The 27,769-nt window shown below is 37.8% G+C and overlaps 1 protein-coding gene across 21 annotated transcripts in view; it reads left to right on the top strand.

Annotated features, from left to right (window-relative positions):
• The window catches only part of cacna1c (calcium channel, voltage-dependent, L type, alpha 1C subunit), a 185,793-nt gene that overhangs the window by 125,514 nt on the left and 32,510 nt on the right, over positions 1-27,769 (top strand). For 8 of the 21 annotated variants that reach the window (XM_035522093.1, XM_035522120.1, XM_035522123.1 and 5 more), the window contains 19 exons: positions 1,599-1,738; positions 2,107-2,268; positions 2,981-3,186; positions 5,094-5,197; positions 7,779-7,951; positions 13,254-13,310; positions 16,539-16,629; positions 17,694-17,720; positions 18,141-18,301; positions 18,577-18,802; positions 19,000-19,201; positions 19,306-19,426; positions 20,220-20,334; positions 21,071-21,191; positions 22,298-22,367; positions 26,455-26,587; positions 26,821-26,950; positions 27,048-27,107; positions 27,275-27,381. In XM_035522093.1, coding sequence (XP_035377986.1) covers positions 1,599-1,738; positions 2,107-2,268; positions 2,981-3,186; positions 5,094-5,197; positions 7,779-7,951; positions 13,254-13,310; positions 16,539-16,629; positions 17,694-17,720; positions 18,141-18,301; positions 18,577-18,802; positions 19,000-19,201; positions 19,306-19,426; positions 20,220-20,334; positions 21,071-21,191; positions 22,298-22,367; positions 26,455-26,587; positions 26,821-26,950; positions 27,048-27,107; positions 27,275-27,381 — 2,406 coding nt within the window. Of the gene's footprint in view, positions 1-1,598; positions 1,739-2,106; positions 2,269-2,980; positions 3,187-5,093; positions 5,198-5,516; positions 5,621-7,778; positions 7,952-13,253; positions 13,311-16,538; positions 16,630-17,693; positions 17,721-18,140; positions 18,302-18,576; positions 18,803-18,999; positions 19,202-19,305; positions 19,427-20,219; positions 20,335-21,070; positions 21,192-22,297; positions 22,368-26,454; positions 26,588-26,820; positions 26,951-27,047; positions 27,108-27,274; positions 27,382-27,769 lie in introns of all 21 variants that reach the window. The other 13 variants (XM_027008705.2, XM_035522128.1, XM_027008706.2 and 10 more) reach the window with 4 other exon arrangements.

Below are 27,769 nucleotides of genomic sequence, written 5' to 3'. Positions count from 1 at the left end.
TGGCAAGGAGGGGAAAAGACACATATATAGGGTTAGGGTTAGGGCTACACATATATAGAAAAATAAAAGGCTATACCAAGGAATGTACCATCTTAGATATGATTATATCCATGAGTTCTCATGGAGAGGGTCTGTGATGGAAGCAGATTAATCTAGCATTTCACAGTGTATGATCAGATGCCACAGATGTTAAGGCTCGACACATTTCCCTATGCTTAGAAAGGAATGGATTCAATTGACTGGATTTACACAGTTGTTAACTTATTTTAGAAAGATACAAATGTCTTATTTGTTTTTGATGGTATTTTTTAGTTGGTTGTTGAACACTGAAGCAGTAAAGTATTGTTGATTACTTTTGATATTTTAAGATTTGTGGTAACTATATGATATATATATTACTATATGATATATATATTACTATATATGGTAACTATTTATAATCAAATAAAGCTCGGATTTGCAGAAGGCTTAAAGTAAAGGATTTAACACAAATTCTTCCCTCTAACTGTGGCCTATCACTGAAAGTATGACTCATACAGATTATTCTACAAACACCTTTCAGGAATTGGAATTATATCAAAATGTTATCGCTTTACAAAAATGCATGTTTGGTATAAACGTTAATGGATTGCTTAAGCAACTGCTCCTAGGATTCCATTAGAAATGTGTTCGATGTCAATGTAATTCGCATCAAAAGTTCAGGGTATCAAAGTTGTCTATGGTAACATAAATAATAAACATTATCTGTGCAGCTAATGCCAGGCAACATCTGCAAAGCAGCAAAGGAATCAAATGCTATATTGATAATCCTGGGCCGAGTCAAAGGCAAAACCATCTAGAAGTCTGGGCTGGGACTGACTTAGAAAAGAGTTTGCACTGCCTTGGGGGTGCTCAGTGCCAGCTATCCCTCTTCAAGGAATCAGTGAAGTAACAAGTGCTGCAAGCAAAGACATCCAGCTACATACAGAAATGAACAGTCTGCCTCTAATCCCCCAGAAGAAGCTCAGGAGAAAAGGCGGTGTACAGGAGAGGTAGTGACAGCGATAAAGGGAAAACAGGAAGGGAATCAGCAGGTGTCTGAAGGGTAGGAGACACCAGGAGGTGGAGGGATGTGCAGCAATCACCACAGCAGAGCCCCACTATACCAAAGCCACAGGCGTCTGGCTGTCATGAGCTATGGGTCATTCATGAAGGCCTTCTAATCCCAATTTCAGTGTTGACAGAGAGCAGTTAATTTTACTCTATAATATGTGACTTTACAAATTCAGACATTGGACTGGTGCTCTGATGAAATGTTGCTATTTGTGATGTTGCTTGTTTGAAATTGAGTATTCTACCAGTGAGGTTAAGGTTAAATTGATAATTATTTAAAATACAATTTAATATATAACATACATAAATTTTAATTTAATATACAGTGTTCAGTCTTGGCCAGTGGAGTGTCCCATAGTTTTTTGTTTTTTGCAGGATAGATTATATCTTTTATAGGCACCACTCAACACTCAACACTCTGGTTTAAGGTTTTTCTCATGTAGAAATTGATTTTATTTAAAATACCAAACACCTTCTCTTATTCTTTATCTCCCTTCTTCTATCAGGTTGTTTAGCGCTATATTAGAGCAGGCCACAAAAGGGGATGGAGGAACGCCAATAGGAGGAAAAGCAGCAGGGTTTGATGTAAAGGCCCTACGAGCATTCAGAGTGCTGAGACCTCTACGACTGGTGTCCGGAGTGCCCAGTGAGTAATACACAAACAAACCAACCTGCCCACCTCCACCCCAAATATGGTGGAATTGGGTAATGTATTGGTGAGTAGCCCTATGAAGGAGTAGCATACGCAAACTGCATCGGAGATTGTGTAAGCAGACTGAAGACATGTTCACATTCATAATCGGAGGCTCCTGGACAGATGCAGAAGTACATGTAAATGTACTCAGCACATTCCACATGGGCAGATGATCACATCTCTAGACCTTGTCCTATTGCATTTTCTATGTATGTGTTATAGCTCTGTAGCTGAAGTGTTGTACAGTAACATGCATTCTTTTGTGGGATAGAACTGGAATGACAGTGTGACTTTATGACCATATGCCTATGTGTGTTCAGGTTTACAGGTGGTGTTGAACTCCATTATTAAAGCCATGGTTCCCCTGTTGCACATTGCCCTCCTCGTCCTCTTTGTCATCATCATCTATGCCATCATCGGTCTGGAACTCTTCATGGGAAAGATGCACCGCACATGCTTTTTCATCAGAGATGGACAGAAAGGTCAGCATGATGCCTGCCCCTAAACTGCCTTACTAAAGTACTCAACTAGGAGTGGTACAAGAGTGCTTTCGTAGCACTCTTGATAAACACTCTTTCAGTCACATTTAAAACACAACTGCTGAGATTGTTTGCAAAAAAGCACAGGTAGTATCAGTAGTTTGAGCTAAAGATCCATATGAACAAAGCAACAAAAAGTGCAGTTCACTAGAATCCATAAGAAATTTAGACGACTAATTTCTTTGTAGTCCTTTAGGGCCTATTAGGAATAGGAGGTACAGTATGACCATTAAAAATGAATATTGATGTGATCAATATGAATATTGATGCTCATCACAATATAATTAGAAATTAATTTACTAAGTTACATTTTCTATTTTTACATTTGGTAGAATTCTGTATTTCTTGTTTTGTTAACATTCCATAGAAGGAGTCAGATAATGCATTTTATGCATTTTTATTTATTGGATATAATTGTCACATTTTTACTTAACAATGTTTTCTTAATAAAAAGACTTTTACAGTTTACAGTTTTTAATTAATTAGAATTGCCATGTTTATTTTGGGAAAAAGCTTGGTTTTAACTTTTTAACCTGTAAACATCATTTACTAAGTTTGAATGCCTATTATTTTTTGGTATATTGTAGTAGCATATATTGTTTTTGTACAGATGAAAGAGTGAGATAAATTTGAGTTTGTATCACCCTTACCCTAGGTGCTATAGCTGAAGAGAAGCCTGCACCCTGTGCCCCAAACTCATCGGCCCATGGACGTCACTGTTCCCCACCCAACATCACACAGTGCTATATGGGATGGGAGGGGCCAAATGACGGAATCACAAACTTTGATAACTTTGCATTTGCCATGCTGACAGTGTTTCAGTGCATCACTATGGAGGGCTGGACTGACGTCCTCTACTGGGTGAGTCTGGTCTGAGCCCAGACTACACTATATGCTGCATCATACCAAATTACACAATATAGTACATGCTTATAATGCTTAGCACACATTAACAACAGTAGAGCAGAGGTCCTTCATTGGATCATCTGCTGTGTGCTATTCTATTTCAGTCTCTTTCTCCCTCCTTTTCTTTCTCTATATACTCCAAAGCAATCTATATAACTGCAGATGGCCAGGGAGGCATTTTACCTTGTAGTATAACAGGAAAGCAAGCTAGTACTTCAATGATACATGAGCAGACTGCTTACTTATGTGATCTAAGATTTGATTTGATTCTAAACTAGCGAGTGTGTGTGTGCGCGCGTCTGCATATGTGTGGTGCTTAATTTGGAAGATGGGGTAGTTACAGTTGTTTGCAAATGTTTTCAGTCTGTGACAAAATTGTGGAGAAAAATTCAACCTGTACATTTTGTCTGCAGTAATATATCTGTGGATATCTATAGTTTTATTCTAAAAGTTGCAAACAAAACCTATAGCAAGGGCTACATCTGCCTTTCCGATTAGACCTAGTATATCTGATCATGACAGCATTTTTAGGCATGAGCATGCTTGAATATTGGATTAAAAAATCCAAAACATGAAACAGCTCTGTCTCACACAGATGTCAGATCTCACATTGATACTGGTTTGTGATGTGTGCCCATAAATCTGGCCACAATATAAATATTGTGAGCATATATTAACCATGGCCACTGCTGATGGAACACATCAGCATATTGTGAACTGTCTTGCTTAGTCCAACCAGGTAAGCCATGACCTCCAGTTCATGTCTGTGAACAACCCCAGAGGCGAAGTTGGCTACATCCTCAGGGTCCATAATTCTTTCTCCACTGAGATATTGAAGGCTGTAAATAATACTATTTGTGTGTAAAGTTCACAATTGTGCTGTGCTCTACCATACTTATTTGTTGCAAGTACTACTCAAAAAAGGTAGTACCTCTAAAAAGAGTATCTCTTGCACCCAGTCCCATTTTCTCCACAGAAAAATAAATACTTCACATAAAAATACCATGTCAATATGAGCTTAGAGCTTATGTGCCAGTTCTGCTTACTGAAATTATACTGAAAAGACATGTGAAACCGGCCAAAGAAATATCAGACATTTCTGCTGCAAAAATGCAGGCCTTAAGTGTTTTCAGGTTGATTGCATGACTTTTCCTACTTGTAACATGTAGAAAATATGAATTCAATAATTTGTTACACAGCATTTTGATTGTTTCCATTTTGGGTTTTCATTTTGTTTTCCTATGTGCTCTTCTGTGATCAGGTGAAGCAACAACTTTAACTACCCCACAATTTCAACCGCCATCAACCCCCTCCCTCTGACCTAATTGTTCTGCGCTTCTTCCTGGGCTCCTTCATTTATGTAACAGCACTATGGCTAAAATCTTTTCTGTTTTCTAATAATAACTTGTTTTTCAAAATTAAACAGGTCTCTTTTTTATTATATTACTCTTCATTAGCATTGCTGGGTTTACCACTTCACGCTGTTACAACAGTATCACTCATAAGCAGTTTACTACTGAGGTGTGTCCTCTTCTCCTCTCTTCCATAATAACATACAGTCTATTCAGTGCTCTATGAGATCTCATCACAGCTCTGAAAAGCATCTCTAGAATCACCTGAAGAATAATTTGTGGTACAGTGATATCTGACTCAGTCCACTCCAATGGACTCTCTAACACTGTTCGCTGTCTATTATGTGTATTATGTGTTGTTCTAGTCATTGTTTTGTAAATACCCCTAAAGTAGTTGCTTAAGGTAGCCACCTCTTATAAGCTTTTCTGCCTCTTGAGTTTCTACTGCTCTCACCCCCTCCCACTCCTCCCTTCCTTTTCCTAACTGAACTTCCTTCCTCCTTCCTTCAGATGCAGGATGCTATGGGCTATGAACTTCCCTGGGTGTATTTTGTCAGTCTCGTCATCTTTGGATCCTTTTTCGTTCTAAATCTGGTTCTGGGGGTGTTGAGCGGGTAAGCAACATGTACATGCATGTGTTGTCTCTGTGTGTGTGTGTGTGTGTGTGGGGGTGTGTGTGTGTGTGTGCGCACGCGCGCGCACACTTTTTGTAGTCTGTGGTCTAGCTTCAGAAGACAACCAGCCTCAGAACAGGTTTCCCTCCCAAGGAGAAAGAACTCAGAGGCAGAGAAAGAGACACAAACAGAGGGCGTATTCAGTGAAAAGACAAGCCCATTATGTTGTTTTGAACAAGTCATTTGCTAACTGCCCTTCCCCCTCTGTTTCTCCATCTCCATCTCTCATCTCTCATTCCCGCTCTCACTCTGTTCCCAGGTGAACGATGCTGTAGGGAACTCCTGGCCATGGCTTTATTTTGTTACTCTAATCATCATTGGCTCATTTTTTGTTCTTAACTTGGTTCTGGGGGTCCTGAGCGGGTAAGAGAAAGACAGACAGACAGACAAAATAGGGTTGCTAATTAGGGCCTGGGATCTCAGTGTTCCTAATCCAATTCAAGAATTTGTTAGCTAAACTAATAATTAATACTGAGAAGTACTTTAAGTTATTTTGCAAAGAACAAGGAGAGTCAAAGTAAATGATTCCATCCAATGATAACAGACCAGAGAAGTTCTACTGGGACTGTTGCTGATGTTAAATATGTTAGGTAAACATATGCCAGGTTAGACGATTTTGAAGTTAGCTTGGAACTCTTCCTGGAAGCAGGGCAAACATAGGGATACAACAGTGAAATGTTGTTGTGCCACCCAATTAACCAACAGTGTAGCAGTGATGTATGGTGACCTAGGCCAAGCAAAGAGAGAACATATTGTTAAGTACTGTATGTTAGGGACATAAAGTCCTTGTGTGGGGCAAGTGCAAACAGAGATGCCAGTTATCTGTGCTATGTTAGCTGGTTCACCAGAAATCTTTGTGTCCTTGATTCCCCCTGGAACATTATGTGTAAAGATTAGTCAAAGGCCTAAACAAATTTTAGGTTATGAAAACTGGCCAGGTTAGTACACAGTCAGGGTCTGTGTAAGAAAAATGGTCATTACTCCAGGATCAGATAAAAAGCCTACATCTTGTTATTGAAGCTGGTGTGTTATACATTTACATTTGGCAGATGCCCTTATCCAGAGCAACACATATTTTATTGAACGACAGTACATATGATCCCTGGGATTTGTACTTATGACCTTGGTGTTCTTAAACTTCATTCTACGAAGAGCCACATAGTAACATAAAAACTAAAAATTAACTAAATTACTTCTTGTACATAATGGCAAACTCAGGAGTGAAGTGTGAGTTGACAAGTCTGTAATTTGAGCATGTAATCTGTGCATTTCACAGGCTTTCAGGGTTTAATTATAAGTTACTGATGACCACAGACATATTTGGGTCAATAAATTGGGTGAAAAAAACTTTTATCTGTTGTAGATTTTTGCAGCAACTATGACACTTGTAGTTTTAATCCACCAAATTCACAAATTCTAATTGTGAGCAATAATAAGCCTTGCTATAGTATAAACTGTGTCTGGTATTTTCTGTCTGTCTGGGGTGGAGTAAAATGTTCTTCTCTATTACTTGACAGGGAAATTTTTACTGCCTACAGCTAGATTGTTACAGACTAGGCTAGCCTGTTAAATGAGAGCCGTAGAAGTCCTTATAGCTGTCTGTTATTATATTTTTATCTTTAAAAAGAAGCTTTTATTAATGTATTTATAGGCTGTTTGTTTTTTTTACATTCTTAAAGCTTTTGATATTTTGATGGTTTTCCAGGATTCCCAAAATTCCAGCTCTTAAAAAGAACCTAAATTTGGAAAAATTAGCAACCCTAATACAGACAAAACAATTGATCTCTTTTTGCATGTGCTGTAATGCTGTATCATCTTTTCTTATTCTCTTTATAAAAAGCTTTTTTCCTTTCTTATAACAACTTGCTGGTAAAAAAAAGAGACAAAAATAAAACCAGCATCCTTTAAATTGAGACAAAGAGTGGGCACAGATGAGGTACAGTAGCATTATTGTTTATTACTGCAAAGTTTTAATCATTAATCATTTTAATCATTAATTATCTAAATAATAAGAGATTTTTTTTTTTATTATGCAACATAAGTCAGTGGATTTTTCAGGTTTTATTTAGAGATCTGTATCACACTTTGTTTCTCAACTCCATTTCAGCTTCAACTATCATTTCATAATTTCTCTTGGAAAATGTTTTGTTTTTAATATGTTTCTTTCTCCTCTTACTTTATTCAAAGTGTTGATTAACAACTGTGAAAGCTCTTCTGTGCCAGACTATAATGTGTCTATCTATGTTGAATTTTCTAAAACTTTGTAACCTGTTGTGTGTGTGTTGTGTCTGAATTTTCTTAAAGTTTGCTAACCTGTTGTGACCTATGTGTGTGTGCTTGTGCTTATATGGGCAGCAAAGGATGGTATATGAGTACATATGTATCTGTGTGTTGGCACAGGGTGGTAGTTGTGTATGGATGTGTAACTTTTGCAGGTATATCTCATATATTGCACAGATAGTCAGATGCTTCTTTCTTTTTCTTCTCCCTTTATCTCTGTCTCTCACACACTCTGGCTCAGAGAGTTCTCTAAGGAGCGTGAGAAGGCGAAGGCTCGTGGAGATTTCCAGAAGTTGCGTGAGAAGCAGCAGCTTGAGGAGGACCTGAAGGGCTACCTGGACTGGATTACACAGGCTGAGGACATTGACCCAGAGAACGATGATGAAGGACTGGACGATGACAAACCCCGAAACCGTGAGTATTGGATTGGTTTGCCTCAAATAAATGTGGTAACAAAGGGCTAATCTGTTTTACTTTCTCTGAAATCATGAACTGAGCTGGAAACATACCACAGCAAAGCAACACAATCTTGTGACCAACCTAGTATGCTGTAGCTGGTGCTTTAATTTGGAAGTTTAATTTTTCCAAAGTGAGGATTTTAGCAGAACAGAACGTCGATTGATGGGTCCACCAGTACTAAGATGAAAATCCCATTAATAGTGGGAAATAAGTACTTGTTGCTCCAATAGCCAGTGCTGGTGGTAGATATAAGTGTGTATGACCCCTGTCAGCTGCTGAGCAAAGGGAGGCAGGATGCAAATGATGAGTAGAATAATGCTTATTAGGAGCAAATCCTGAATCATTGTCATTGGAATGGTCTGAGGTCAAAAAGCCAGTAGGGTCAAACACAAACACAAAAAATAGAGAATGTAAATACAAAGAACAGAACACGAAAGCGAAACATGGAGAATGCTAACTAGCAAAATGAGGGATACAAATGCAAAAAAAGCAGGAAACCAGGATAACTGGTATGTAGAAGACTAACAATGACCCAGAAAATAGAAAATACAGGGTTTATATACATAGACTGATGAACACTAACTAGACACAGGTGGCATCACTAATGAACATGACAAGGCACATGACCAATATGAAAGCAGAACTCAGACAAAACCAAAACAAACAACACATGGCAAAGTGTTGCTGTGGGAAATTAAATGCCAGAGGAAGGGCAACCATGACACCTGCTGTGTTTCATTTGACCCAATAATCTGTTATTCACTTCCAGGCAATGCTGAACCCTTGATTACACCCCACATGGGTGCTTGTGGCCTGTGAAGTTGAAGCAGTTGCAGGTTTTGACAAGAAGCCATTATAGACTTATTAGACTATAGCAGATCCCTGCTCTGAATGCTTATATCAGTGGTAACCAAACATAATTTTCGGGTCCAGATTCAATTGCACTTTTGATTTCATCTTCCCTGGTTAAATTCAGCTGACTTTTTTCACAAGATAATTAGCTGAATAAAGGCAAAAACAAAACCAGCATGTTAATACTTTCCTACAGTATTGTGGCTTTGAGAAAAAGTGCTAAATTTCATTGTACAGATTAATCAATCCAATAAATAAAAACATTTCTTATACTTTTTGAAGTTATACAAGCTAAACCTTTCCTGAGTAATATTTCACACTAGTAATTTTTACTGTACTTAAATTTATGAAATAGTGCTTTAGTGCTTTTTTCAGTAGACTTGAATCTAGACAGAGGTCTTATTGTCATACAGAAGGTAGAGAGTTTTGTCAGGAAACCCTGTTCTGGCAATGAAGCTTATGTTTTTTAGTTAATTGAATCTAACTTAAGGTTGCTTGTTCACGAAGTCAAAGAAAATTTGCAAGTCACGCAAGAAGGCTAAACTTGACATATATGAATTGAACATTTTTTTTAGAAGCTATCTTTTATTATTACATTCAACAAAACATGGAGTTATAGCATTAAACAAAGTTGTGTGCAGAAAACTATCCTCGATACTGAAATATAACATTACTGTATCAGGAGAAAGCGAAATATATTGAATTAACTTGGATTCAATGTCTGTGGTGTTATTTCAGTTTATTACATTCTTGTATATTTTTGTAGTTAATGTATTGAATGCATGTTTAGTTAAATGTTAATTTTTATCTTGTTCAGTGCTTATGTGTGAGTGTATGTGTGTGTGTACGTTTGTATATGTATACAAATGCATGTTTGTTCTCTATGAGTTTATTTTTGACTCTGGACTGAGTTCTGATGTTCACACACACACACACACACACATTGTTCTTCCTGGGATCTGTTCTTCCAGTTTGGAGGTCCCAGCCCCTAGTGCTCTGATTACCATGGGAACCACAGTTGCCTTTACCTTCCACATCTTTTCCAGCTCGTTTCTCAGCCCTTGGTATTTCTTTAGCTTTTCATATTCCTTGGTCCTGATGTTGCTATCATTTGGGAACTTGAGCTTGACCTTGGAACTTACAGCTCGTACTCAGCACAAATTCTTGCATACTATGCGAGCCACATGGTTAATAAGTTCCATGTACGCTCTAACATCTTGCATCTCGCTGCTATGTGCTGGATTGTCTCAGGGGCATCTTTGCACAGCCTGCATTTGGGTTCTTGTCCTGCCCATTGTGGTAGATCCCAGCATCTGTTGAGCTTGTATTCAGCTCTTGTTCCTGTGCTGCCATGATTAGTGCCTCTTTGCTGTCTTCAATTCAGCCTTTTATAGGCATTGCTAGCATTTCTCCATATCAGCCATTTCCAGTACTTGCCAGTGGTACATACTGTGCCAGGGTATATCCTCCCATAATGGTTCCTGTTCCTCCTCATTCCCATCCAATTTGGATTTCTGCTGTCTGTAGTACTTACTCACTAAGCACTTCATCACTTCCCGGGCCATCTTCCTGGCATACTCCTGGATCTTGGTTGTTTCATGGTTGCTCGCTTGGTTGCTCGCTAGTCCTCTCCGCCCTCCTTCCACTTAGTGTAAAGTCTCAGAGTGTTGGATTTGGGATAAAACCATCCATGCATTATGAGTACTTTCCTTGTATTGATGTCAGGGACTTCTGTCTCCTCCTTTGCCCAACTGATTATGCCAGCAGGGTATCTGATGACTAGTAGGTGTTGATAGCCTGGATCTCATTGTTCCCATTCAACTGACTTCTCGGGACTTGCCTCACTCTTTGTAGGTATTTGGCTGTAGCTGCTTTCCTTGTAGCCTTTTCATGATTCTCTCTCCTTGAAACCATCCAACCACACTTATCCAGTCCAAATGACATTCTAACAGCTTGATGTAATCCTTGTAGAGGTGGCTGACGTTTTTTGTATTCCGTAGCCAGTATCTGTAGCCACTTTTGGTAATAATCTCACTGAGGAGATTTGGGCCTATGCAGAACAGCATCAGGGACCAGATAAATTCCGCACTTGATGGTAACTTGTGCTATTGGCTTGAAGTTGGCCTCCAAGTTTGTTTTCCACAGCCCCATTGACTTCTTGTTGAAGACTCTTAGACTCCTGTTGATGTTATACAGCATTAATCATTCTAGGATCCATGTGTGGGGCACTGAATCATAGGCTTTCTGGTTGTCAATCCAAGTGATGCACAGATTGGTATGTCTGGTCTTACAGTTTCGAGTGCTGTTTTATCCACCAGTAACTTGTGTGTGGCTCCTCTGGTGCTCGTGCCAATGCCTTTCTTTGCCCTGCTCATGTAATGAACTATGTATTGTGTACTCATCTTAGCTGCAGGGATGCCTGATAGGAGCTTCCATATTGTGCAGAGGCAGGTTATTGTCCAGTAGTTCGATGGAACTGGTCGTTCAGGATTGGGACTGTCCAGCCTTCAGTTAACCATTCAGGGTGTGTCCCATCTATTAGCAGCTGGTTAATTTGTGCTGCCAGGTGCTCATGTAGTGCAGTCATCTTCTTCAGCCAGTAGGATTGGACCATGTCAGGGCCTGGAGCTGTCCAGCTTTTCATACTTGAGACCCTTTCTTGGACATTGCTAGCATGATGGTTACTGGATCTTGTTCAGGGAGGTTGCTGTGGTGTGCTCTCAGGTTCAACAACAACTGGACATTGTGTTTGCCTCCTTCTCTCATATGCTTTTCCACTATTGTTCAGTCTCCATCTTTGGTAGGTCTGTTCTCCTGAAGCTACCCTGCCAGAGAGTACACTTTGGATAGCTCATAGGAGAACATCCTGTTTATTCTCCTGGCTTCTACTTCTCTTGTGTACCTCTTCAGGCAGGCAGCCAGAGATGTTAATCTTTGCTTAACAGTCTCCAAGGCCTCAGGTATGGACAGCTTGTTGTACTTCTCAGGTACCTTCATCACTCCTTTTTTTTTCATTTCTGTTAGCCAGCTAACTTATCTCCATGTTGTTCTTGTTTTGGCCACCAGTCTCCTTTTACTCCTTGATGCTGTTCCTCTTGTAACCAAGCATCTCAAGTATCACTGTTGCTGTAGCACATGTCAGCTGGTTGGTCTCAGTGAAGCTCACAGTAGTGATCATCTGTAGTGCTGCATTCACATTCACATTCCAGCAGACTTTCAGGTACTTCACTTGGTCTTTGTAGTCTGCTACAACTGGTGCCCATGTTAGTCATGATCTTCAATCTCAGGTCAGCAACACTGGTGTTGAGCTTGGTTCATTGGATCATTGTGTCTTGAAAGTATGGTCCTGTAGCAAGCACAACAAGACACACAAGATGGAGGGCTGATTTTACTGCAGTGGTTCTATCCAATCAATATTGTAATTCAGGCAATTACAATAACTTTCTAGCACAACTTCTGTGAAAAATAGCCAACTCACTAATATATTTATTCTACTAATTTTGAACATTCCAGAGATATTTTTTTTACTCTAGATTAGTTCAATAAATACATAAGATGATGTTTTGCTTCAAAATAAACCTTTAGAACTTATAATGTTTGGTGTATGAGTAAACTAGAGAAATTCAGTATAATCACTCATTATTATTAATGTAGATTTTTATTGAGATAAAATTTGTTTTATATCTGTATCTAGTGTTACAATGTCTGCACACAGTTCTTTCTGTATTTGGCTTCCCTATATCTTGTTTAGTAACATATACTCTGGAGCTGGTTCCCTACCCCTAATTCCCTACATGGCCCTAATCCCTGTAATCCTCATTTATCATGCCTTGAATGGTTTGGATGGTTTGTCCCTGTAGACTAAAATGCCCATCACTGTTGTCTTCATGCTTTGTTATTAATCCATATCTGTTTGTCAATTAACTGTTCATTTGAATCAGGTGTATTAAATCATGGAAAACATTACACTGAGCTGTGGTGTAGTTTCTGGAGTTTCACACACATGCTGTTAAGGTTTCTTTTTTCCCCTTCTATGGGACATTTTCATTGCCACTCTTTCATCTGACATGTTTGCAAGGAAAGAAGTACCATGCCTTTGTTTGGTCAAAAACTTTCAAATCATCCACTTTCAAATCATTTATAAACACTTCCAACATATTTTTTTTATTTTAGGAAAGACTTATTTGGTTTTCATTTGAACATTTGAGTATTAAAATATTTCATTGTTTGGGTAGTAATGATAATTAAATTGAATTATAATTAAATGTAAAGCAATGCATGCATGTGTGTATGTGTGTGTGTGTGTGTGTGTGTGTGTGTGTGTGTGTGTGTGTGTGTGTGCGTGCGTGTGTGTGTGTGCGTGTGTGTCCATGTCTCAGTTTTGGCCTTCTTCTGTTGTTTCCAGGGAAGACTCGTTTACAGTACTTTCGTGGAGCAGTGAAGAAAAAAGCAGCTGTACTTTGTAAGGCGTGTGCATCTGCATGGCAACTACTGTTCTGAAAACCTTAACCCTGACTACTCCCTAAAGCCCAGGCCCCAGAACAGTGGAGGTGCAACCTTTGATGAGATTCCCTTTTAAAAAGAAGAAGCTCTTGCTTCTTTTCAAGTATTGGGGTTATGAGGGAGTGAAAGGGTTAACCTCCCCTCTAGCCGCAACGTTTAGAATGCTTCCAAAATCTTCCTGTGTTCATGCACAGCGGTATTCACAATGATGACAAGCATGTGATGTCATATTCTGAATATTAAAAGAATTATGACACATGATCAATTAAAGGGAAGTTGAAGAATACATTTTTTTTCCTTTGGCATATTTTTAGCTGTCTGAAAAATATGAATCTTGTGCATGTTTATGCTAAAGATATTTTCTCTCTCTTTATCTTTCTTGCAGCATTAAATTGTATTTCCTTATTGACTGTGCATGAGGTGTATGTATATATATATATATATATATATATATATATATATATAGTTTATATGCATCTAAGGTTTAGTTCATGGATCTCACATATTTATTTACAAGTTTTTTAGAAATTTCAGGTTGGGTCAATGAAGAAATTAATAGGGAAGCCTTTTCTTACAGTGGTAACTAGGCAAATACATTTGCAAGTGGCTTTGTAACTATCTTAACTGAAGTTTGTAGCATGGTCCATCAGCTAGCCAGGATTTTAACCAGCATTTGCTGGTGCATTCAGCTTGTGAATCCAATTTTTTTTAAAGCTTTCCAGTACCTACACATTTTAGCTACCAGAGTGTAGAGATCATTAGGCTTACTAGTGTCAGTACTGTTTTATTTAAGTTAGACATTTTATATTTGTATACAAAGATGCATGTAGATACAGATACGTCATATATGTTACAGCAAATAAACAAACCTTTACAGTCATGAAGGAATTGGGATTGTATTTCCATTTGATGTTGGTTACACAGCAGCAGCCAATCTAGTCTTTAATAGGGACAATTTAAAACTGACTTAGAATAGAGTCATTCAGATATGTTGAAGAAGGAATGTAACAACAAAAGATGCAACTACCTGTATTATATAAAACCTTCAGAAAGAAACTTGTGTGATGATTAGAAATAAGGTTGCAAATGTTGATTGTGGTGTATGAGTGCAAGACAAAGTGCAAAACAGTGGATTCACATTAGTTTAGCGACTGTGTTTAAAGATAAGGAACAATGGTTTCACACTGAAATTCCCATTACATAAGTGAGCAGTCTTAGAATTATCTGATGGTAATGTACTTCAAAGAGCTTTTCAACAAGAGACGATTATATTTCAGGTATAATTTCAGAAAGCCTTTGCAGTCCTTCCATTTCATTGTATCAAATCAAGAGTTAGCTTAGGTAACCATGGACAAAGGTAACAGTTTTGGTAAATATAATGCTGTCTGATATCCATTGTTCTAATTCTAGACTTTGATCTAGATAACACATAGGTGAAGGAGGATTAATATGGCCTTTATCAGTAGAGCGAACTTTTCCAAAATAATGATGCCTAAAATGGCACATTAGATTCAATGGGCCTCATACAAGAATCATTTATTAAAACAGACTAATCACTGGTACTAACATTAGACAACATTAATAGGACATGTAACTATTTCTGCTCCTTGGCTGATACTTTAGCTTCTCACCTTGTTAAAATATGTTTACAGACCTGTGAAGCAGGAGTTTAATCTCTAAACTTAGATAGTCGCTCTTTTAATCCTCAGGCATAACATACTTTATGTAAACATACAGGCGATTTGAGCTACACTCTTGACTATAAGTGTGATTACATTCTAAAATGTGTCACCTGAAAATCTTTGTCACAAACATACAAGGGCTGTGTTCTGCATGTTGAAGCTAGACAGCAGAATGAGATGTTCAGTACTCAGTACTTGTTGACTCCAGTCTCACCAACTTTGGCATTCTGTTATTTTACTGAAGTACTCAGTTATTACATTAAGTCTGTAAGCCTAGATGGCTGCAAGCATATAAAAGACAGATCCCTCAGCCAAGGTATTTTCATATAAGGCCTAGTGACTGCTAGTAATGAGACCACTCTTCTATTCATTATACTAGTCTGTCATATTTTATGATAGATACAAATTTAATGTAAGTTTGACTCTACATAGTTCTGCAGTCCTACATTGGTAACATCAAATAGTTTGTCATGATCATAAACTGACAAACTGATTATACCCATTAAAATAATACTGATAGTAGCATAGTAATAATATTGCACATTCTTAAACAGGATAAAAATATTTATGAAAAAGCTTGCAATTACAATTAATGTGAGAATGCAGCATGCACTAGCTAGCCCTTTGTATGCTTTCCTTAGAAATCTACAACCTTGCATGAAAAAACTGATCCGTACCCGCATGTGTCTGGCTGATTGACGAGATCTGATTCATACTGATGGGCTAATACTCTTTTGTAGACTGTTTTTTTCTTTTCATGTATGCTACTGTACACCTTTCTCTTAATCACTTTAGCTATTTTATATTAATGGTGATTCTGCTTTTTACTAACTTTTAGGTTTTAAATGGAGTCAAATTGCTTGGCTGGCTGTTTCTTGAAATGTTGTTTTTAGGCATATGTATGTAAGATTTGATATGGTTTGTGTTTGTGTATGGTCTGATCACTGATATATATATATATTAATTGACATAATACCAATCAGCATGTTTCCTTCAAGCACTGTGCATGTCCTTTCTATATACACATAGACTGAATGCTGAGAATCGTCAGGAGATTTTAAAATAAAGACTTAAATGGGCAGTGTTGCTATACACCCCATTATTCCTATTTGTTAAAGATTAAATGTCCTGCCACATATCATGTTTGCAGTACATCTTGATGCCAGCACAGAACCTGTTTTGAAGCCATATTACTGTTAAAAGAATGCACGGGCCCTCCTCATTTTCAATTTAGCATAGTCATAAACTGAATTAACTTTTTCAAAGTTATTTTTATTATCTGTGCTTAATTTCTCTAAGTTTGTATGAGTCTCCTTTATGCCTAGTGTCCCTTATGGGGGAGGCACATAACTTTTAAAATGCAGATGTTGGCATGTACCAACTTACGTAGAGTAGGTGGAGAAGGAACAAGCCCCATAATATCCAGCCTTTGATGAACATGAATAAATATCCATACTGGTAAATGAATTCCTCTCTATTTCCCTCTGTCTCTCTCATGCACACAGTGAGTATTCCAGCAAGTGAGAATGAGTCAGTGAATACTGATAACGCTCCAGCTGGAGACATGGAGGGAGAAACTTGCTGCACACGCCTAGCGTAAGTCGTTACTTTCCTTGTCTCTCTTCCTCCCCTCTGCTGTTCCCCTTCCCTTTTCTTCTCTTTGACTTCTATTTTGAATATTTTTTTTCTTCATACACCCAATGAGTTATTAGACTCTGATAAGTCCAAGGTTTTTACTTCTTAACCTTCTTTTTGGTAACACTGTATTTTGTGCCCTTTAAGCAAATTATTTTTAAGTTCTAGTTATATTCTTTGTTCTAGAGTCAATACTTTATTGCTATGGCAACCACAGCATCTCACAAAGAGATAGGTCACAAGCAAGACACACAGCATATGTTGTATGGGAAAATGAAACTGTTTCAGCTATGATATTAATCGTCAGCCACAGGCATGGTTCAAATACTCTTTTCCTGTCATGTTACATGAATTCTGTGTGCTTTTTTTCTTTTTAATTTTTTTTACCTTCCTACCTATAGATTTTGATCTACAAGAATTTATGGACTCCTACATATGTTTTTATTTAAATAAAGCCCATAGACTCCTGTTTAGTACTATGCTGTTACAAAAAACAGCATAATAGTTTTTGCAGTTTGATAGACTACAGTGCATAGTGTAGTGAAAAAACTACAGTTATATTCTAGGCTCACATTATGACTGAGATACATGCAGCCATATTGGATATTAACAATAGCTAAATATTAGCAGCACTAAGTGTAGACAACAGCAGCAACTTAGAAAGATGAATACAACAGAAACATTTCTCTTTTTTTCCTTTGATTGTGTCATCCCTTGATTTTGATAAGCTATTTGCTATGTGTCATTGTTTGTTATTTCTCACCTTTTTTGCCATTTCTGTCACTTCCTCTCTCTCTGTCTTTCTCTCCTGTGGGTGCTGTTCAGCTGCTTCCTCAGTTCGGTCTAACCACAAGGGGGCAGTGACTCATAAATGCTCCTAGTGAATATATATCAATTTGCTGTGTGTCTATGTACCAAACTAGGAGCCGCTGACTGAACCTTTTGTCTCTCCCTTCAGAGACAATGTCCTCCATGATGTCATGTCCTTGTTCTGTTTGTATAATCCATTTTGTTTTTCGTTCCAGAAATAGGATCTCCAAATCCAAATTCAGGTCAGTACATGTTCTCACTGTCTGAAGGTTTGAAGTCTGATGCCCTCCTCAGAGCTCTTCATATATGTGTGTTTAAGTGTATATTGTATGTTTTGTATGTTGTGCTTTTTCTGTTGTGTCCTGATCATAATGTGACAATTACCACAGTTCCTCTTACAGCCATTTGCCAATAAAATCAAGGTTTGACATACTAAAAAGAGAAAAAAAACTTATTTTGAGTCCTCAAATTCTCACTTTTGCAGTTTCTACCCCAATTAACTCACTTTGTACAGAACAATCTGTTCAGTCAGGTGGCTCCCTCAGACTCTTTATTTTGAACTGGTAGATGATATCTACTAATTAAGAAACTAAAGCTTAACTCCTGAGTTAATGCTCACTCTCTCTCTGCCTTTCTCTCTCCAATTCTTTCTCTCTTTGTAGTCGATATTCACGCCGTTGGAATCGTCTGTGCCGGCGTAAGTGTCGGGCTGCAGTAAAGTCAAATGTGTTTTACTGGCTGGTGATTTTTTTAGTGTTTCTGAACACTCTCACGATTGCATCAGAGCATCATCAACAACCAGACTGGCTCACAAATGTACAAGGTAATCAACAATAAAACCTTTTTTATTAGGTAACTGCTATATTCTCAGAGAACTCTGTGGGTAAAAAAAATAATTAATGGAAACCACCCATATATAACGACTCATTATGGTTGTTGGTGAACACTAGCAAATATGCAGGCACTGAAGCCTAAAGGTTACTATGTATCTCATTACGTATCAAGATCTCTTCCGCACAGCTCATTACAGAAGCCCCAAAATGTTCCTATTCACCTTTTTTCTCCATAATTTTCTGTCAATGACTCTCCTGCTCACAGATATTGCCAACAAGGTTCTCTTGGCTCTCTTTACTGGCGAGATGCTTCTGAAGATGTACAGTTTGGGACTACAGGCATATTTTGTCTCCCTTTTTAACCGTTTTGATGGCTTTGTGGTATGCGGTGGGATCCTGGAGACCATCTTGGTGGAGACAAAGATCATGTCACCTCTGGGTATCTCAGTTCTGCGTTGTGTGCGTCTGCTTCGCATCTTCAAAATCACTAGGTGAGTGTGAGAGTCAAGTGTTCAGTTGGACTCTGTGGGTGAATTGGACTCTGTGGGTCTCAGACACATGAGCCTATTTAAATCATCTTTGGCTTATTTGTTCTTTTATCTATCCAAACCTATGTAATGATCAGTCATTATGTAAGTGACATCAGGAGTAGCAACTCATACTAATGCTGCTCTGCTCTTGTATTCAGGTACTGGAACTCTCTCAGCAACCTGGTGGCATCTTTGCTGAACTCTGTCCGCTCCATTGCTTCCCTGCTGCTGCTGCTCTTCCTCTTCATCATAATTTTCAGTTTGCTTGGCATGCAGCTGTTTGGTGGAAAGTTCAACTTTGATGAGACACGTCGCAGCACCTTTGACAACTTTCCCCAGTCTTTACTCACAGTCTTTCAGGTCTGTTAGTTCTGGTTTCATAAATTATATTTTTGAACATAAAATACATATCAATTTTTTGTTGGACTATTTATGGGGGGTTTTTTTTTCTGTATTGGTTACAGATTCTGACTGGAGAGGACTGGAACTCAGTGATGTATGATGGGATTATGGCATATGGAGGGCCATCATTTCCTGGCATGCTTGTTTGCATCTACTTTATCATTCTCTTCATCTGTGGAAATTGTATCCTTCACAGCACAGAGGATAATCACTGGATCAATGCATATTCACAATAATAGCTTCTCTAGAAATGTATTAACTCTTTTGCTTATTTTTCACAGTTTTATGTAATTTGAGAGTAGTTGTATATAGGCCATGTGAATTAAATTGAAACTTAACAAACTACTTAGCAAACTTCTACTACTACTATTACTACTACTACTACTGCTGCTGCTAATAATAATAATAATAATAATAATAATAATAATAATAATAATAGGTCTTAAAGTCCTGAGATTTGAGGTGTAAAAGAAGAGAGTTCCACATTCTGGTAGCTGTAGCACCAAATGACCTTCCACTCATTGACTAAAGTCTACCCAAATGTGACATCCCTTACACTATCCCACCCCATCACCATGTGCCACAACACATTTCCCACTCCATACCTCTTACTTAGCAAAATCACCCCCAATCCCCATCCACACTCCATCCACATGAGCCACAACAGTGTTCAGTGCTGTCCAAAATGCAATCTTTTAGCACATAGCACATAGATATTTGATACAGTCAACTTGATGCACAGATATAGTGCCCTTTATTTATAAACTGGCTGAAGGGGCTGGCATGCTTTCTATAATCCAGAATCAGTTATTTTGTCATTTATCACAATTAGTATAGGTTACATCTGAAAGGTCTTACTGTGTTATTCAGGTTTTCTCCTGAAAGTCCACCGTATTATTTACATGAATTTAGATTACAGATTTATTCATTGTAAATATTTATGAGTTTATATTAAAAAGCTCCTGAACTGAAACAGACATCCTCCTGAATGTATTCTTGGCCATTGCTGTGGACAACCTGGCGGATGCAGAAAGCCTGACATCAGCTCAGAAAGAGGAAGAGGAAGAGAAGGAGAGGAGGAAGCTAGCTAGGTAACCAGCCAAGAATGTATGCCACACTCAGAGCAGTAAGCTAAATAGTCACTCTATAACTGAACTCCATGAGTAATGGTCTCAGAATTTGGAGAAAGATCTTGTTCCTTGAGTTGGATGACAACCAAAATATGAATTAATTCTAGTTTGTTTCTGTATAATAATTTGAGAACTTTTCTATTATACATTTTTAGTACATTTATATTTTTCATGTTTATGAGTATAACACTCCATCAGGAATGAGGCGAGAGGCAGGATGCATGTGCAGCATGGTATTTAATAAAAGCAAGCGTAGCAAACAAAACAAGCAAAGGAAACTATTGAAAATGCTAGAAACCCTAGGTTACATATGAAACAAATCAGACAAGGAGCTAGATAGAAGACAACGTACATAACCACACTGGAGAACACAAATGAAAAGGCAATATAATAACAGAGGTGAGACACGGGTTGAACTACAAGAATCTGAGCTAACATTGAGGTGAAAACTATACAGTGACAATAACCAACAATGGGGAGTTCCAAACACAGGGCTCAATTAAAAAGTTTAAATTTGAGCTTAATTTACTTGTCACCATTTGATAATATGAAAATATAGACATATCTCATAATAAACAACTTACAAACATGTATGTTGACAGATATTGTACCCTGTTATTTATTTTGTGTTTGGTGGGGAATATTGTGAGCAGCATGTTTTCACTGTGAAATTACAACTATACTTTATGTCTTACAGAATGGCTAGTCCAGAGAAGCAGCAAGACAATGAAAAACCTCCAGTAGAGGAAGAAAAACGAGAGGAGAAGATTGAGCTGAAATCAATCACCTCAGATGGAGAAACACCAACAACCACCAAGGCACATATATATATATATATATATATATATATATATACACACACACACACACACACACACACACACACACACACACACACACACACACACATACAAAAACATAAATTCATCAATTAAAATTATGCCCATAACATATGATTTTCCTGTGTCAGGAAGCCATGTAGATACTGTATTGATTGGGAATATGAGTTAAATATCACATGTAGTGTACAGTAATAAAAATTAGCAATTTAGTTCAATTATTTCAAATACCTAATAGCATACTTTGGTTAACAAGCTTTTAAAAATTATTAAAGTCTGGGAATCCCAAGTTTTACTGACCTCTACAGTTATATCAGTTAGTCTATCCAGATTTAAATGATGATCCAAAGCACACACATAGGCTACATACAGGCCTACATACATACATACATACAGGCCTACATACATTTTTCATATTTGAAATTTTCATGCTCCAGGAAATGGGGTTTGGTAAGATAGCTTAAAGTTTGATCCAAGACATGCACAAATCTCCACCCCATTGTAGAGATTTTAATGGACAGCATATCAACACAGGCTTCATAAACTGCTAATCCTCATGATCGCCAACCAGCCTCATAAACTTCAACTTCCTCATTAATTTTTCACCTTTTTCTTGATTTCCTAAACCATTTTTATTTATATGGAACTTCTTGTCTGGCGCATTTTAATGTCTTTAACATTCTATATAAATCCTATATTACTGTTGTAATAGGTCCTACTGGTAATACTGGTCTCTAGCTAATCTTATGGATCTTTGCTCTGTATTACCTGAGTAACTATTTAAATCCTACTTATGTAAATTCGATCTATAATTATAATTACATTATCTAGTGCCCTCAAAAGGACGAATTGCCCACTTAGTTCTTAGCTGTTGTCTAGACCTCTTTCTAAGGTCATCTTATGGCGTTTTTCCTTAACACTGACTGCTTGCTCATTAGGGATCTGTCTGTGCTCATTATGGATCTGTTTGTGTGAAGATACTTTACACATGCAATGTATATTGTATACATTTTAAAATAGCTTAGTGATCTAAGCCTCAGCAATTGCAATTTATCTAAAACTGGTGTTGTGTGTGTGATTTGCAGATAAACATCGATGACTACACAGGAGATGATAATGAGGAGAAGAATCCATATCCAGTAAATGACTTCCCAGGTACCACAAAACTATGTTCGAATGGCAAAGTAACAGTACCTAATATCAGATAACCGCAGGTAGAGAATTCATAGATTGAGATTAAAAAGTTTCATAAAACCTAAGTAATCTCTCCTTTTTTGTGATTAGCAAAAAAATACACTATGGCTTCAAGTTTGCTTATAATTAAAAAAAACATAATTGTGCTTTTAAAGATCCAACACTTGTCACTGGGCTGTACCGATAATGTCTATACCTTGTACCTTTAGTACCTTGGGGTCAGATGTGGCATCCTTGTGGTTACATTTACACTGAGTGATACACCTGCTCAAAAGCTGTACCACTCCTAAAAATCTTTATCTATGCACACTCTCACTGATAATCTCGCTGGGGGTTTTGTCTTATCAAAACAGCAGTGGGGACAGTGCATTTCTTTGGTATACTTCATACTTTATGGTCACCTGGGCAGTTGTTATGGCTTCTTGTCTTGTGTTCCATTAAGTTTTGGATGACTATTTGAAGACTTTCATGGTCCTATAGACTTTAGGAACTCAAGTATCAATGTGCATAGTGTTGTGCCATATGCTATATATACACATAGAAAAAAAATACTGTCTCACACTTCTAGTGGATGGTCAAGTCCTTTTCTCTCCCACTTGAGCCTTCGACCAGAGGCATGAGAATTTGAAGGTGTAGCCCAGTACACTTGGACTGGATTGATTTTGTTACTCCTGGCATCTGCTGGAGTCACTCCAGTTTAAGGGTCACAGTGCCCCTTTCACCACTGGAACAACCTTGGTGTTAATCTTCCACATTCTTTATATTTTCTTTCAAATCCTGGTATTTTTACAACTTTTTAAACTTCATTTCTTTGTATGTTTCAATCACTTGAGACTGCTAAATCGATTACCATGGCAGTTTTCTCTATCTTAGCTACCATGACGATTATGTTACTTTAATATCATATAGTAAACATGTCAGTGTAGTACACAAAGTCTTCAGGGAGACAGAGAGAAAGAGAGCAGGGAGGGCATGGCGAGGAATCCCAAAATGCCGTGCACGTCCTTGCAGGCTGTAACTAGTTTAAATTTAAATATTTAAATGTAAAAAACTTGATCTGTGTTAATGTATCTGGTTTATTTAGTTGTGTCTTTTTTTCATAGTTTAATTAGGTGTTATAATGTCTTACCATCATGTTTGTTTTAGTAAACATGTTTTAGCATGTTTCTGTTGCTGTTACATTGGTTAAGTAAACAGTGTGCTCATTGTAGTAAAATGGCTTTCTCTGGCACTTCTTCTATTCCAAAAGCTACTCTACTATATTTAAAATAAATAATATTTACTTAGATACTGTATAAATACTATTTATGCTAACACTTTGGTCAAAATCAGGTCAACCACGAAAGAGACCATACAGGTTCACACATGTTAATATGGTGCAAGACTCCAAAATGTCAGTCATCTTCTTGGAGTAGTGGACTACAACATAAAAATTACAACTTGCCTGAAAAATGTATGGCAACTGTAGTATATTTTAATCATAGTTAATTAGATTAATTGGACCACCACCCTTATTAACAAAGTACCCTTATCTACCAAAGTAGCCAAAGTAGCTACCTAATAATAGAAAGAAAGGAAGGAAGGAAGGAAGGAAGGAAGGAAGGAAGGAAGGAAGGAAAGAATGAAAAAAAGAAAGAAAAGAAAAGAAAAACTTTAAGTAACGTATGAGAATAATCAACTGGTATGTCTACTTATCAAACTAAACAACGACTAACAAAGGAAATGTATTAACCAAATGAGATTCATGCTGAGAAAGCATGACTAAAAATATAACAGGAAAGCTTAGGAAAAAAGAAAAACTTGTGCAACAGCCAGAGAGAGAAGTAATTATAGGACTGAGGAGACTGCATTGTAGATGGGACTAAAGAGTTAATGATCTAATTATGATATAACCAACTGGTAATGCAAAAGAAAAATACCTGTCCTTACGACTTAATGGACTTGACCATGTCAAACCATCTTGGTGGTCCTGAGGAAAAGTGTCCATTTTCCATCAAACCATCTGGGAGGCAATGATAGAGTGTCTGATTTACTTATTTGCTGGCTCAACCCTGCATGAGCAATGTGGGCCGATGATGTAACGTTGCCTGAGTGCCGCAGGGCATGGAACAGGACGCACAGACTCCCTTGACATTGTGAAACATTTAATGATACAACATGTAACAGATAACGGTGGTACTCACATATCATCAGCAATGAACAGTGACACACTTAACACTGACGATAAATATGTAACAGGCTAGACAAACATGGACACTAACATATGTTCTGACTGACGAACAAAAAATGACCAACAGTGAGGGGCGCACTGACCGGTGTTTAAATAGCCTAATGAACATTGACGCTTAACCCCATATAGGTGCATACCCTCATGGGGGTGTGGCTACAAACAAGAGTGAACCCCCCCCCCCCCCCAAGCAGGCTGTACCATGTGACTTGTGGGAGGTAGCGTCCCGTTACAGATGATGATGAGACAACTAGGTTTCTTTATCTGCGGCACTGGATTTTCGAAGCTGGCTCGGTTAGGGAGTCCTAGGTCTACTCCTAGGCCTTTTCTCTCACAGACCGTCCCCCCCTTCCCTGCTTCATGCGTCACACTGAGACTGAATAGGGGGTTGAACTTTCTAGGTTTATGTTGGGGAAAGGGACTTGGTTCAGGCATATTCAATTTGCTTTTTGTTTTCATGATGGGGGAAAAAGAATTCCTGTAAGACATTCTAGTAAGATCCACCACGAATCAATCAAAGAAAATCATACGTTTACTACCAATTTCTACTTCATGAAGTCTGTAAACAAAGTGTCACACCCTAGGCTGGTTGAAGCAATTGGATACTCAATTTAATTCCTTTCCTATTAAAGTTACAAACTACTGACTTTAACATATTTTGTTTAACTGGTTCATATAAGATTTCTAGAAAACACAATTAGGATTGGTGTTTCCTTACAATAAACATGAGGTAAGCAGCATGCAAGAGAACTGATCAGGATGAATAATGCCAATTAATAAGGAACAATCAATGAAAAGAATAATGAAACAATGGACAAATCAAATAATAGAATGAGGCACCACAATTTGAAGATTATATTAAAATAGCCATACATTACAGGCTGATTACCATTTGACATCACAGTAGGTTACAATAGCAAGTTATTATTTTTGTGAAGCTGTGGGACAAGAAACATGTACATGTCTGAACATGAGAAATGTTGAGATGTTGGTATGAGAAAAGTTGGTTTTTCTTGGTAAGTTTTTGAGTCAGGTGGAATTTATGGTCATAGTTCCTTGATGTATAACTAGGCTGATAAGAGGTTCCTGCATTGCAATGTGTGGATTTATGACACCTAAGAAGAAGGAGAAAGCTCAGAAAGCCAAGCTTATCAGAAAGAATGATAAAGCCACCAGCTTGGCTGTTTTATGGCTTTGTTTATTCAGATAAGGGAGACCTGATTCCTGTCTTTGGGCCAGGGGTGATTGAAAGCTCACCTTGGCCAGATCAGAGTTTCATCAGAGAAATAATTTGTGGTTTATCTTCACTACACAGCCTATTTGGTGCAGCCATAGATAAGCTCATGTAATAATTTGAACACTAAATGTATTAAAATAGAGATGGCCCCTTACTATAGTTATAGTTTAGATGGTTTTGACAATGTTTGTATTATACACTGGTATTAAATTAATATGAAGCTATTAAACTATAGTATACTATGACACTATTAAACTATTGTATTGTATTCTCTTTAACTTGCCAGGCAAATTAACACCAAAAACAGCAACATTTGCTTTGCTGTTCTGTTATTTATCCTCTGTGTGTTTTTCACTTTAGTGACTAGTGGCTTAATTTACTTAGAATTTACCTTGTAAATGCACTCTACAGCATTTCCCTGTATTCCACTGGGTGTTCAGATGATGCTGGGTACATATTTATTTTTTCTCTATTCTGACCATATTTATTGGTGAGAAGTAACTGCTGCCATAATATGTCCATAAATATGTCTGCCATAACAAGGTTGCTTTATTCACTTTTTCTTTCAACTGCCTACACCATAGGGGAGGAAGATGATGAAGAGCCAGAGATGCCAGTTGGTCCAAGGCCACGACCACTTTCTGAAATTCAGCTGAAGGAGAAAGCCATTCCCATGCCTGAGGCCAGAGCCTTCTTCATCTTCAGCCATACCAACAAGTAAGAGGTGGTTTAGGCCTAAAACCTCACCTTGCTTCTCCAGTCATACATTTTGTATCAGCACCACACACCCATGCATGTGGTTGTAGAAAAATATGCTCTTTTGTAATACTTTCCCTTAGTTAACTTTCCCCTAGACTCTCAGAAATGTTATTCAAGACAATCTCTCTCTCTTTCACCCTCTTTCCTTCTGTCTTTATTTCTCTCTATGTCGCTTTCTTTTTCTGTCATAGGTTTCGGGTTTTGTGTCATAAGATTGTGAACCACAATATCTTCACCAATCTCATCCTCTTCTTCATTCTGCTGAGCAGCGTCTCTCTGGCTGCAGAGGACCCAGTGAAGAGTGACTCATTCAGAAATCAGGTACAGATCTTCTTACAGGTTCATGCACAGACATGGTGTAGCTCTGTCACATATGGCATAGAGTTTTTTATATGGGTATATCTGTTTCTGCTTGCAGATTCTAGGCTATGCAGATCATGTGTTTACAGGTCTCTTTACAATAGAGATCATATTAAAGGTAAAATGTGTGATTTGTTTACTTACCTTACCAAGATTATCATCAGTTATCATTTCTCTCACTTTCATTATTGCTTAAACTCTCTTTACATTTTTTGTCCATTATTCCTTGCTAGATGCATTGTTACCTTTCATACCTTTACTAATTCCTGTTTCTCATATATGCAGATGACAGCATATGGAGCATTCCTCCATAAGGGTTCTTTCTGTCGTAACTACTTTAACATTCTGGATCTGGTGGTGGTCAGTGTTTCTCTCATCTCCTCAGGGATTCAGTGAGTACAGGGCAAATCACGTAGACCCAATGGTGTATTTTCCAAATCCAGCAAAATGTGTGAGTTCATAAACCTGAACAATGCATGGTGTGTAGCTCACAGTACTATAATGGGTAGTTGTAGTACTATGCAGATTCAATTGTCATTGCAGGGGCCAAATCGAAAATTATAGGCCACATCAAACCTCTAGGCCTGTGTGTTTAACATATATGATGTAAATGAATATCCATGCAGTTTATGAATGTTTAATACATTTTGCAATTTGTTTTTTTTAGCACCTGGCTACGTTCTCTACATCTTATTTTTGTTTAAGTGTGTCTTAAACATGATTTTATTAAAAACAATAATAATGTGATTACAGACAGCATTGACAGAGTCAATCTCTGTA

Source organism: Electrophorus electricus, chromosome 2 (assembly GCF_013358815.1).
Source record: "Electrophorus electricus isolate fEleEle1 chromosome 2, fEleEle1.pri, whole genome shotgun sequence".
Lineage (NCBI taxonomy): Eukaryota > Metazoa > Chordata > Actinopteri > Gymnotiformes > Gymnotidae > Electrophorus > Electrophorus electricus.
This window is presented reverse-complemented; position numbering and strand designations above follow the sequence as displayed.